Source organism: Gobio gobio (genome assembly GCF_949357685.1).
Source record: "Gobio gobio genome assembly, chromosome: 8".
NCBI classification, from domain to species: domain Eukaryota; kingdom Metazoa; phylum Chordata; class Actinopteri; order Cypriniformes; family Gobionidae; genus Gobio; species Gobio gobio.
The window spans coordinates 14,341,253-14,354,855 of record NC_137114.1 but is presented as its reverse complement, the minus strand read 5'-3'; the positions used below and the strand labels follow the sequence as shown (position 1 = coordinate 14,354,855).

Here is a 13,603-nt window from a genome sequence, read left to right as displayed (position 1 = left end):
AGACGACCACGTGGGCCTGACACTGAGAATACTAAGAGGAAGTACACCTTCAAGTACAATGTGCAACAAGGAGGCCAAAGACTTGCTGTTTGTAAGCTTACATTTATGTCCGTCTTTCAACTGACCAACAGTCGCCTACAGGCAAGTTTTCTATAGCCTAGCGTTTTCCGTTTAACTTTTCATTACATGCATGATTTTAATTAGATACATTGTCCATAACATATTTATTTAAAGTTACATATCTTTGAAAAGGTTATTCAAGAAAAGTTAGGCAGTCAGTCTGAGGGAACAGAGCAGGTAGCTAAAGTCAGGTCTCCATTAGAGGACTTCAGAGGAAAACATAAGAACAGGTAAGTAAAAAAAAACAAAAAAAACTTCACCTCAGGAAAGATTAAAGGTCCCATGGCATGGCATTTTTCTATTATTTTATAGTGTTTTCTGAGGTGTACTTATATTATTAGTATGATTTTTACATCATGAAATGTCATAATTTAGAAATAAAAGGCATTTTTTCTATACTGCTGTTTGCCCTGTGGCTGAATGCCCTGCTTCAAGAGGCGTGTCTGCTGTGAGACTTCAGTAAAAACGCCCACTGTTGTGATTGGCTGACATCTTTGCATTTTAAATGAGCGGAGGGGGCGTGGTTTAACGAGGCACGAGCAGGCACGAGTCTGCCAGAGAGACGGATGGACCTGTGTTCACTTCTCATCAGTTCTCTCAGCATGTCTCAGTTCAGGGTGAACTGTTGTAGTTACTAGCATATACTTCAGGTTATTAGTTTATTTCTAGTCGGAGGGGCTGTCACTCATGTCAGAAAGTTAGTAACTTTAGTAAATTATGGATCAGCGCTGACTCGAGACGCGAACCGTTTAGAACGATTCAGTCCGATTTGGTGAACTGGTTCGGTTCACTAAAAAGAACCGATTCAAAAGAATGATTCGTTCGCGAACCGGACATCACGGAGACGAAGCGATTGCTAACAAAGTTATTTATAGTAACTACTGAGTTATGAGAGCGCTGTCAGTCAGCGCGAGTTTATTGTGTTTGTATCTGAGAGTTCTGAATAAACACGAGTCCCAGTCACACCGAGTCCTCTTCATCATTATTCTACCAACTTTGTAACACATGCAATGTACCATTACAGCGAGATGAACGAGTTAGTAAGTTTGATTAAAGCATTATTTCTAGATATGTTCCAATCATATGAATAGCGTCATTGACGCGCATTGAGTAACGTTACACAGCGCAAACAAAGACACAACAGCAGTAATCGAATGTAATCCAGTTTATTGTGGGGAAAGCTGGCTAGCCTAGCCGGATACCCTCACGCTTACCCCCCTTCTGCTTAATCTAACGCCGCGTTTGGTGCCTCCGCTGTGGGCCAGATGCAGTACTGGGGGTCGGGGATGTTGGAGGCCGAGCTTCGGCGTGTGTGAAGTTTATCTCTAAAGATGTGACTGCTGATGTTAAACAGAAAAGACTGTATGCACATTTTAGAACAGATAGACGTGACAAGGACGTACAAAAACACTGACTCACAAGATAGAAAACACGAAAACACTGTTCTGTCGGGAGAGAGAGAAGCCGCTGCGTGTCCACAAATAATAAATAATTAGCTACACATAAGAAATCACTGATCACAGATCAGAAGGAACTGAAGAAAGACTTCTGTTTTCATTTGTACATCCAAACACTGAGAAACTGCCAGTGTTCACTCGTTCACAAATAACGTTAATGATCTCTCGCGCTTGCATGGGCGTGCCAGATTCTCTGGGCGGAGGAAAGGGAGGTAACCGTTCCTGCTTGGACGTCAAACCAGGAGACTTCAGGATTGGCTCGTCTGGCCTGTCATTTTCTCAAAGGCAGAGAAAGACAGCCAGAACTCGGTTTTACACCGATCAACATTTCTATCCACTTGGGGACAATATTCAGGCTAGGGGAACTCATATTAATGTTGAAATACCTCATAAAATGAAAATTTCATGCCATGGGACCTTTAATGTGTATTTAAAATGGGTCATTTATGTAGTAGAAATGTAAAATTATTTTTTAATTTGGAGCCTTCTAGACTGAGAAAAGTCAGAAAATAAATTTTTGATTTATGGGGATGAAAGACAACAACTCCCAGAATGCACTGGGACACAGAGACGCACTGGTCTCGTAGGCTATCTCTCACGGAGGAGAATGCACATCAACTGATCACTTGGTTAGCGTTCATGTAAACACTACATTCAGATTCACAAATCGTAATAAATTCAGTTAGATTTAAACAAAAGATGTGCATGTAAACAATGACGATTTTTGCGTCATCGCAGGATTTTTTCCAGACAAAAAATACATAAATCTCTCGTCTCAGGGGGACATGAGGGAGGAAAGCACGGTAATTCGAAAATACTACAGGTTTTCTACTGATACAAAGCTTAATGCTAAATCCTGAAGTATCCCTTTAATGACTGTATGTGAAAAACAAAATCCTATAATTTAATGTCAAAGAAACAATGCAATTTTGCAAAACAGACCAGCATAGTTTATTATATTTCCCGTGTTCATGAGTTGTGTTGTTTATTTTTTAGGCCTCATAGCATTCATCCTGCAGTGAGAGAGGGGATAAGAGAGCATATCCTGAGCTTCCCACGCCAACCGAACCACTACTCACGGTTGAAGGGAGATGTGGAGAGGGAGTACCTGAGCCCTGATTTAAACCTGCTCCACATGTTCCGCCTGTACAAGGAAAACAATCCAGCATCCACTGCAAAGTTCTGGCTCTATAGGGACATCTTCAAGCAGCAGAACCTCAGTTTTGGGCAGCCAAGAAGTGACACTTGTGCGAAATGTGACGCCCTGTTCTCAAAATTAACAGCTGCTACAACAGATGGAGAAAGGTTGAAGATCGCAGCCGAGAGTGAGCTTCACCACCGGAAAGCTGAAAAAGCGTACACCCAGTTGCAGGCTGACACAGATTGGGCCAAAGCCAATGATGACTGCCATGTCATTTGTATCGACATGCAGGGGGTAGTGTTCACGCCAAACCTGACACACTCCAACGTGTACTATCAACGGCAGCTGGCCAACTACAACCTCTGTATCCAGGAGATGGGCACTGACGATCCTCCTACAATGTGCCTCTGGCATGAGGGCATCGCTCACAGAGGTTCCATCGAGGTGGCAAGCTGTCTTTTGAAGTGGGCAGAAACATCTTTCGCTCCCCTAGTCCAGGCAAAGAAACGGAAGCTCATCATCTATAGTGACCGATGCTGTGGGCAGAACAACAACTGGCGAGTCCTAAACCTCATGGCCCTGCTCGTATCTAGAAGGTACTTCAGTCAGATAGAGCAGAAGTTCATGGTGTCTGGTCACTCCTTCCTTCCCTGTGACCGTTCATTTGCCACGCTGGACAAGAGGCGTAAGGTGTCCACACTCCACACCCCCAGCGATGTTGCCGAGATGATCCGTGGAGCCAGGCAGCAGCATCCATTTAAAGTAACTGAGATGAAATGTGCGGACTTCAGGCAGCTTCCTGATGCAACATTAAAGCGTCCACCTGGCCTCCTAATCACATCCATGATGTGGTTGAAAGTGACAGGTAAAAAACCGAAGAACTAAACTAAAACTAAACTGGTTTTCTGAGATTAACAGTGTTAGGGATATGTGCGTGAAGGAAGAATCTTTATTGAATTTCTTGTTGAATCATGATTTCAGCTGCTGATCCATGGTGTGTCCACACAAAAGGGAGCCACAGCCTTTACGAGGGATGGAAGACCTGGCTGATCACCAAACAGAGGAAGAATCAACCACCTCCAGCTCCCTTGTTCTCCACCACGTATGCTCGTGCTTACGAGGACCCTCTGCCCGTCAAGAAGGAGAAGCACCTTGACCTTATGAAAATGCTAGCCTACATGCCAGCGGAGGCCCAAGCTATTTATGTAACATTAGAATGTGAAGAGTAGCCTGGTATGTGTAGGTCATGTGCAGGGTAAGGTGGGGTATATTGTGTATATTGTGTAAAAGTAATCATAAAAGTAGTTGTAGCTTATCTTGTATGCCTTATCTTATGTTGTATAATAGGAATATATAGGTATTTATTTATTTAGTAAATGAATGAATGGGGTGATTATTTATGAAATGTATTATAAAAGTTAAAGGAACAAAAAAGGAAGATGTATATGTAAACTAGCATATGGAACTATAGCATGGAATGATGATGATGTATGTATTGTAAATATGTATTGTTTACTGTTATTACTGTTGTTTATTGTTTGTATGTATTTTTTATTGTATGTACGGTTTATTGTTTGTACTGATGTTTATTTTTTGTACTATAAGTAGGCCTATGTATTGTTCATTGTTCGTACCGTATTGTCCGTGTTTTTGTTCTGTGATTTACGTTGGCAAAAAATAAAAGAAATTGAAAGAAAGAAATGCTTAATATTTTCTTTAAGGTTCTTTTACTGTATTAAAACTAAGATAAAGCAATCAAATCTCCAGTGGCTTAAAATGATAGGATGAATTGGACTTATACTGTTATTCCACATTAACTGGACATATACTGTTCTTCCACATTCCAGAAATGTTAATTACTCTAACTTTTTATTTTTAAGATTGATACTAAAAAATCTTATCTCATTAGAATTGGGAAGCTTTTGTTGTCTATCTTCAAGTAAAAAAAAAAAAAAATACATATAATATTCAGAATCCAAATAAAAAAAAATGTATTATTCAAAATGTGCAAATATGGACTTATATGGTTCTTCGTCTCAAGCCCTCAATTAGGGTCCTCTGCTCCCTTTAAAGCTTCTGTCTAGTGAAGGCAGTGATTTGAGTGGTTGTAGCTAGCTCTTTGCCAGCTCAATTTGGATTACAAGTTTTCTAGTTTGAGTTTAGAGTAGTACTGTCCCCATAGCTGGGTCACTATGTGGGGTCCTCCACCCCCCGGATAGAAATGTCTCCTTAATTGTTATAGTTTGAGATCAAAGTAAAACACTCTGCCATTGTGAGGCTCTTTAAGTAGGATCCTTCGCTCCACTGAAACCTTCACCTGCAGGTTATGAGCACTCCTTTATGTTATGAGAACAACTTTAATTTACAGCCCGCAGATTCACACTTACCCTGTAACTACATGGATAATTACCCCTTATTTAAAAAATACTTACAGTATAAATAATGTGTTAATTTTCCTGATAGTTACCCCTTTATTCCTCCAATACTACATTTTGTTCCCTTATACCTACACGTACTTACTTTATAGTAACACTATAATTACCGAAAATTATGCTGTAAATTCTCTTTTCTTACGCAGTACTTTCCGGGCCGTAATCTAAAGCGTTACCGAACAGGACAATAGACATAGACAATAACCAGACCCCATTTTTGCATACAACAAAATTGTACTAGTATATTTTTATTTTTTTCTAAAACAAATAAAAAAAATAAAATAAAAACATTTATATCATACTCTTTCATTCAAAAGACTTGCTTGCTTGCTTACTTAAAGTGTGAATACATTATGGGCCAGATTTACTACCAGCTTGCTCCAGCACAAACCCTCTTTATGCATTAAAAAAATATTTTCTTAAATGATGTTATTTATTCTGGTATTAATGATACAGGCAATGTCTGTCTCTGAGAGATGACTATGGGTCTGACCCATGTCAGGAATGGAAGTGTTTGCTCATTTAGCCAGACTAAATGATACATCATATGTATAGGCCTACAACAAATATAAAATTGTGGCAAAGATTTACTGGCAGTCTTAAATTTACAGGCTGAAACTCACAACATGTAATGTATATCATTATAAGCATGGTAAGAGATAAAAAAATGTTTGATTAAACGGTGATTTTTTTGGATGAATATAATAAACATTCTGTGATGTGTTTCCCAAAAGCATCGTAAGCCTAAGTAGATCATAGAACCATTACCACCATTGCATACGATAAACTTAGCTCACAATGCTTTTGATAGTTTCTTGTATAGTATCTATTACATAAAAACAGCTATTTGGATGCTTTTATAATACATATAATTTTTTTGCGAATTTCAGGAAAATGAAAACCATAAACAAGGGGGTTCAGGATGGGTGGTACAATAAGAAACTCCAGTGAAAGAATAATTGACAGGCCTATAGGGAAATCCAGAGTCACAAACCGACTCAAAGTGACCTCACAAAAAATAGCAATAGAGAAATTTAAAAGGATCACTATGTGAGGAATACAAGTTTGATATGCTTTGCTCCTGAACTCTGGTGAGCTTTTTGTACAAATTATAAGAATTTTAACATAGGAATATAATATAAAACTTAAAGGCATGATAAGAGTTGTGGTCACTACGAAAAAGCCAAAAACATTGTTAATAATAGTGTTTGAACAAGAAAGCTTGACAATTTCCCAGTTGTGACAATACACTTTCCACAGTTTGTTACCACACATAGTCAGTCTGGCATTTAAAATACCAGCAATACCGACACAAAGCATTGGGTAAATCCAGCTTATAGCTATTAAAACAGATAAATTCCTGGGAGTCATTATGTTGTTGTATTGTAAAGGTTTACAGATTGCTACATATCTGTCAAATGCCATTAACATTAATATTGTATTTTCATTTGATGCATATGAATAAATGAAAAAAGCCTGTAAGAGACATGCTTCACGGGACACCCAGTGTGTATCAGACATCAAGTCTGTCAGTAACCTTGGGAAAAAAGCAGCTGTTCCAAACAGAGAGTTGAAGGACAAACATGCAATCAGAATGTACATGGGCAGGTGTAAAGTCCTTTCCAGAAAAATTGCAAGAATTATAAAGGCATTAAATAATATAATAGCACAGTATACAATAATTCCCAAACTGAAGAAAGTATATCTTATGTACCCAATATTATCAAACAACATCAAGTAATAATATGTTCCATTTTCCATTTTCCGTTAGGCAAAGGATGGATTCATTGACCTGAGGATGAAAGTAGACACAGTTCATGTGATTTTTACATTGTAAAATAAAGTGTTACCAAACAATATTTTTTAGTGTCCTTGTTATATATGCTACATGCAGTTAATATAGTTAATGTAGTAATGAATAGTAAATACTATAAAGCATGCATAATTACACACACAAACCTTAAACCAAACCTAATCCTAACTCTAACCCTATAGTAAGTACATGTAGTTAATTAATATTACTCTGCACCATTACATTGTAACAAGGACACTTTAAATTTAACCTTAATGTGTAACCAATTGTTTTCATGCAATTCATGTAGGCTACATTAAATTACATTACCAGAAATACCTTCTGTGGTACGATCTTACATTACCATCGCTTTATCTTCAAGGAATGTGTGAATGTGCAGAGAATTAGGTCTAGCCTATGTGTGCTATGTTTTAGAAGAGTCACCATACATGCTTTTTTATAGCATAAAACATGTCTCTGAAGACCTCTCAGCTGTGGCTTGATTTGCATAAGCATCACCCCAGAAGTTTTCCTTAACTAAACACATTACAAGCGTGGCACCGTGGGTAAAACTCATGTAACTCAAAACTCACTGATAACCGCAAGCTATTGAACACTTTGCTTCAAATGACATCTGAAGATGTAAGAATGTAACACCACAACTTGTGTTGGCTGAAAATGTGCAGTCTGGTGGGCAAACACAGACATAACTAAAGGCCATTACATACTCCGCAAGAACAGAAAAAAATTCTCGACACATCATCTGAACAGAACTTTTTTTCTTGTGGGTGTCCGAGACTATTGTGCGATTGGTCAGAAATGTAACAGTTCGGCACCTGCTTTTCTCGTGAAGTATGGAATGTCCTCGCCAGAACAAACTTTGTTCTTGTTCCTGTCACCTTGAGTAAACAAACACATTTTTTTGTTCTTGTGGAGTATGTACCAAGCTTAATGAAAGGTATTTTAGTTGAAATAAGTTTTTACATAATATGTAGTGTCAGTCGGGATATGGAACTAGATTCATACACCTTGTTCTCAGTTGTGTTTGTCTTTTAAATGGCAAAAGTCATGTCTTAACACAGCCAACAGGGGGTCTATCGATCTATGTAGGATTTAACCCTTAAAGGGATAGTTCACCCAAAAATGAAAATTCTGTCATCATTTACTCTCCCTCAAGTTGTTCCAAACCTGTATTACTTTCTTTGTTTTGCTGAACACTAAAGAAGATATTTTGAAGAATATGTGTAACAAAGCAGAGAGAGCAACCATTGACTGCCATAGTAGGGGAAAAAATACTATGGTAGTCAATGGTTGCTCTGCTTGGTAACAAACATTCTTCAAAATTTCTTCTTTTGTGTTCAGCAGAACAAAGAAACTCATACAGGTTTGGAACAACTTGAGGGAGAGTAAATGATGACAGAATTTTAATTTTTGGGTGAACTATCCCTTTAACCTGTTAGCCTGCACCCCTGCTTCTGAAAAAATCCTAAGAAATGGCATACTCAGACTAAAAAAGATACAGTTCATGAATCCTTTGCAATAAAAGCATAAGTCTCATTTGAAATCAGACACTTGGCAGTTTACTGTAAAGTCAAAATTATAATTATTTTCATAATCAAGAATAGCTATACTGTAATAAGCTTCAAAGTTTGGTCAAGTTATTACAAATGTATTTGTATGAAATATCTTTATGAAAATAAAATTGAAGTTGGCCTTGTAGCAATCTAGAAATGCACTACAGCTAAAGCCACATGTCTGACCATGTTATATTTCAAATCGGAAGATGATGCGTCTAAAATGTTTTACAAGATCATCTCATGTGATTTTATTTTGAGTTCTCTTTCAAAAGCTTCACTCAACGCTGCGCTATCTTTTAGAGCTATTGGGGAACGTCTTATCGTGACCAGCTGTTGAAATAGTATGTCAAATTAAATTAAATTAAATTGACCCGGAGGTAATTATAGCCTTGGCTGGTGATGTCATCAGCGCACCTGCTGCACGAGGCTATAAATAGATGAGCTCCAGCTGTTTCACTTCAGGTCTTTTTGTTTTCAGACCACTCTATGTATGGTGTGCGTCAAGCAAAATATCTCTCTAAAAACTCTTCAAATCTTTCAAACTCAACTCGAGATCTTGGTTAGGAGTTAGTTTTCAACTGGCAGTGTGTAGATTTCTCTTTTCATCCTCTGTTCTTACATCAGTGAAAGAGTTCAAGTTAAAAGAAATCCACAATCAGTTTGAAAATGAGTGAGTAATGTAAACGTTGTGTTCCTCCATGCTCTCGTCCTATGGCAGACATGGACACACACGCTTACTGCTTTGTGTGTTTCGGGGAAGAGGACACGGTCGCTGCATTGGAGTCAGGCGAGTGCCTGCATTGTTAGCTGTTCACAGTTAAAATGCTGCGTGCTCGTCTTGGCTTCTTTCAGTCCGCACCCGCAATGTAATCGTGGGGCTCGATTTGGCTGATGAGCATCAATGGAACTATCAATGGCGATGCTTTCGCTGAGCTACGCCGAGCCACAGATCTGTCTCTTCGTGCCACCAAGCAAACGGCCCGTGCCACCGGCCGTTCTATGTCTGCTTTGGCGAGCACAGAGAGGCATCTGTGGCTGAATTTATCAGAAATTAAAGATAAACAGCGAGTGTTCCTTTTAGATTCCCCAGTGTCCTCCACGGGCTTATTTGGTGACACAGTTAACCAAAAAACATGAGGAAGCGTTTACGCAGTTTCTTTCTCGCCGCACTCAAGGGGAGGGGCTGTCAGCCACCCAACCTCTCCCTGGACCTTCAAGAGCTAGGGAGGTGAAAATGCAGAGCGTGGCGAGTTGCGATCCCCCTCTTGAAGATTGGGGACCTGCTCGCGCCCTCAGCTGCCTCCCAAGGGGGACCTCAGGACCATTATTAATAAAAAGAAGAAGTCCTGATGGTCTTGCGCCCAGTCTGGTGGGGGTAGCCCCCCGAGGGACGGGGCACGTCAAATAAAATCTGCTCACACCGTCCCGCTACCCTCACGAAACCTCTTCACCTCCGCCGCCTCTGGCGATTCGGGGGGCAGCGGTTTCCAGCGAAAAGTTAAATGTTCCGTGTCTAAATCCTTCTATTATCCAGGACACGGGACTTGTTAAAGTTAATACCACTATCAGACTTCTGCCAGGCGTTTCTCCATGGGTGTTCAGCACAGTACAGAAAGGATACAGAATCCAGTTTATTCAGCACCCTCCGCGTTTCAACGCCGTGGTCTCCACTTCCGTGAAGCCAGATTTTTTAGCGCACGTACTGTCACAAGAGCTACAAACTCTTCTGGTCAAAGAGGCCATAGAACATGTTCCTCTTCCAGAGAGGGAGTTAGTCTATTACAGCATACTTCCTGGTTCCCAAGAAGGATGGGGGGTTGCGTCCAATCTTAGACCTTCAAGGCTTAAACCGTTCAGTCAAAGCACTCAAGTTCAAGATGTTAACAGATGGTTGTGTCGCAAATTCAACATAACATATTTATATCTATTCCAAACCATTCTACCCCATACAATATCAACATTTCTAATTAATTTATTAAAAACCTGTAACTAGAGGGTAAATCTGGAGCTCAAGATTTCTTGAGGTATTAATTTTGTGTTGCTTGTTTATGTTTTTTGACACGCAAATTGATGGCACCCGTTGACCTGCATTTTTTGAATAATCAAGAACCATGAGTTCAGCTGAAAATCATCTTTAGTGCTCTACTGAAGAAAGAACGTCACCTACATCTTGCATGGCCAGAGAGAGAGTAAATTAATGGGAAATGTTCATTTCTGGATTAACTATTCCTTTAAATAGAACTGTAATGGCTAGGCCACATATGTTCTTAAATTAAAAATTCTAATTTAAAATTAGCTCAATAGGGAATTATGGGCATTAATATTTAGTTACCTATGATTAATCACAAAGGGTTATGATCAAATCATAAATCTCTAAATTACACAAAAGGGAAATACCCAGCCTAAGTATTTGTACAATATATATACACAGTTAACAACAATGGATTGCAATTAACTACAAATATATATGCCAAATCAGGAGGCTACAGAATAACTTTAAAGAATTAATTCAAATCGGGTCTGTTCGTCTAACGAACCAACACAATCTTTATCAGCTCTCACAAAGTCTTATTCTTTCTACCAAATCTTCGGGAAGGTTACCCCTTTGGCCACAAAGGATAAACTTTCCGAACTATGATATTAATTAAAGCATTCAAAGATCCTTATAAGAGCTTGTAGCAAGATCTAAACATTAAAGGGACTTATGTGTTGTGAGCAGCACGATGACAATCAAACAAGGATACAATGGTTTTAATAATTGATGCTATGATCACATACTACAATGAAGAATACATGTATATACAGAATAACGAGAGTAACGAAAGAAAATGAAGAAAGAATAGAAATAGAGGAAGGACAGAGGAATGGGAGGGTCCGATCTGACACTTTCACAAACATAACCACTAGAGCCAGCAAGAACAATTATCACCTTAAACAGGGGTTTGAATCTTAAAATGCATCTAAATTTTGATAGAATTTATACTTGCATGGTTCTTTGTGCTGAGTATAAAAGAATGCGTGTGCGTCCTCTCAGAGCGTTCATGAGCTGAAGCTCTCTCTCCTTTTGGTTCTTCCGGAGCGTTGTCCACGGGAAAATTTAAAGGTTGTTACGAGCAAGTGTATTGGAAGGGAAAGTTCATCTCTTCCAAGCTGAGGAAGTTCCTTAAGCGCTGCGATGGAGCACTCGCCGCCGGCTGAGTCACGGAGCGCGCCGATCTTCAAAGGAAACAACCAGCTTGGTTGAGCCGCCCGGGCTCGGGGGCCGGAGCCCCTTTTGAGTCACGCTTACGTGACAGGAGGAAGATGCGAGAGAGAAGAAGACAGAAGGAAACTCTGTCCTGTGTCTTGAGGACAACTTACCCACGCCTCTCCTTGGTACTTGACCAATCCAGAGGGTGAATTCTGAGCGGGAAAGATTCTCTTTGTCACCGTTTAACGACTCATTTTTAAGTTTTACTAAATGTATTAATTATGCATCTTATAATCATATACCGTGCACCGCTGATTAAGACAAAGAGAGAGAAACATTTAGATATCAAACACACTTCGGTTTGACGGCATAAAAGCATTATACATTTTTCTGCACATTAATACAAACATTTAAGATGACTTTAACATCACACACATACACATACTTTGTGTTGAAACATTCATATACCAAGGGATCACCATATATATTTCTGGGATAGTTTAATTAAAAGCTACATAAAGAGAAAGGTGTGTATGTGTGTGTGGATATGTATGTGTGGAATGAGCCTTGAGGCCACTTACAGCGACTTCATGAAATCCAGCTTGACTCAATTTAGTGCAGAAATTCCCCATCTTAAACTTCCGATTGTTTTTCCAAACATACCACCCAGTCTGAGATACTGGTTCTTTTAGACAAGGATGCATGGTGACAAGTGCTTCTGCTACCATTGAAAGTTCTTTATCATTCGGGTATGCTTTGAAACTATGCATTTTGGATGCAAGTGTCTCAAGAATGTTGTGCTTTTGTCCCCTGGATAACTTGAGAGTCTTCACTGTTTTTTCATATGTTGCATTTCCCTCACCAAGTATCAGTTCTACTTCGTATATTAGTATATTAGCAATATTAGTGTGTCATCTGATGCTACTGAACTTGTATCAATCTCAGATCGTACAGCTTTTAGTACAGCCTTTTGTGGAAGTTCCTCAATGTCTACAAGGGAACATAGCTGTCCGTCAAAATCTGGATCTTCATAAGATAGGTTAAAGTCAAAGTCTAGCTTAAACTATTCTTTTATCATTGTTTTTTACTCATTCACAGATTCTGGACGAGAAGACAGAGTCATCTTCCTCACAATGTCTGATGAGATATGGACGTGAAGCAGGAAGTTCTGAGCTAACATTCTTACTGTTTAAAAGAAAATAAAGAATGCATCATTGAGTTTGTTATTTGTGAATAGAAAGAAATAGAAATGGGAAGGTTTCACCAAAAATATGAAAACTCTCATTTACTCTCATTCCATACCAGATGCATATGAATATGTTTTTCTTTGGACAAAACACAAATTAAGATTTTTAGAAAAACAAATCAATTTCTTTGAGTCCATATATTACAAGTTTTGAAAAGTTAACAATTCAAATAGCAAATACAGCAATAATGACGCTATCCGTACAATAACAGTAGTTAAATAATTGTTTTCTGGAGTAAGATGATTGGTCTAAGACATTTTTTATAATTGTAACTTTTTTTACTTTAAAGCATCACTTTCAGTCAACCATCATACAGATGTTTGTACATGGTGTGAAGCATGATGTAACGCATAGAGAAGCTTGCACAAACATTGATATTCTTGTGCACTTCTCACAACATGCTTAAATATACATCAAGCATGAACTTGACCCTCTCATGAACACATAATTATAGATTAAAAAAAAAAAGATTACAATTTTAAAATGTTCCTGACACACACCTATTGTTTCGCTCCAGAAGACATTTATTCATCCATTGAGGTTTTATGGATTAAGGTCATTGCTATATGTGCTTTTTGACCTTTTAACTTTAACCTGAAACTCATTCACTTGTGTTTTATGGACTCACAGAGACGGTATATTTTTTT

At 38.7% G+C, this 13,603-nt stretch overlaps 1 protein-coding gene across 1 annotated transcript; it reads right to left on the bottom strand.

Moving 5' to 3' along the window:
* Positions 1-5,993: 5,993 nt before the first annotated feature.
* LOC307130081 (olfactory receptor 6N2-like) lies at positions 5,994-6,911 on the bottom strand (the record flags this gene model as incomplete). Its single annotated transcript, XM_079822953.1, has 1 exon — positions 5,994-6,911. The coding sequence occupies one exon, from the start codon at positions 6,909-6,911 to the stop codon at positions 5,994-5,996; it is 918 nt and encodes a 305-aa protein (XP_079679079.1).
* Between the last annotated feature and the right edge of the window lie 6,692 nt (positions 6,912-13,603).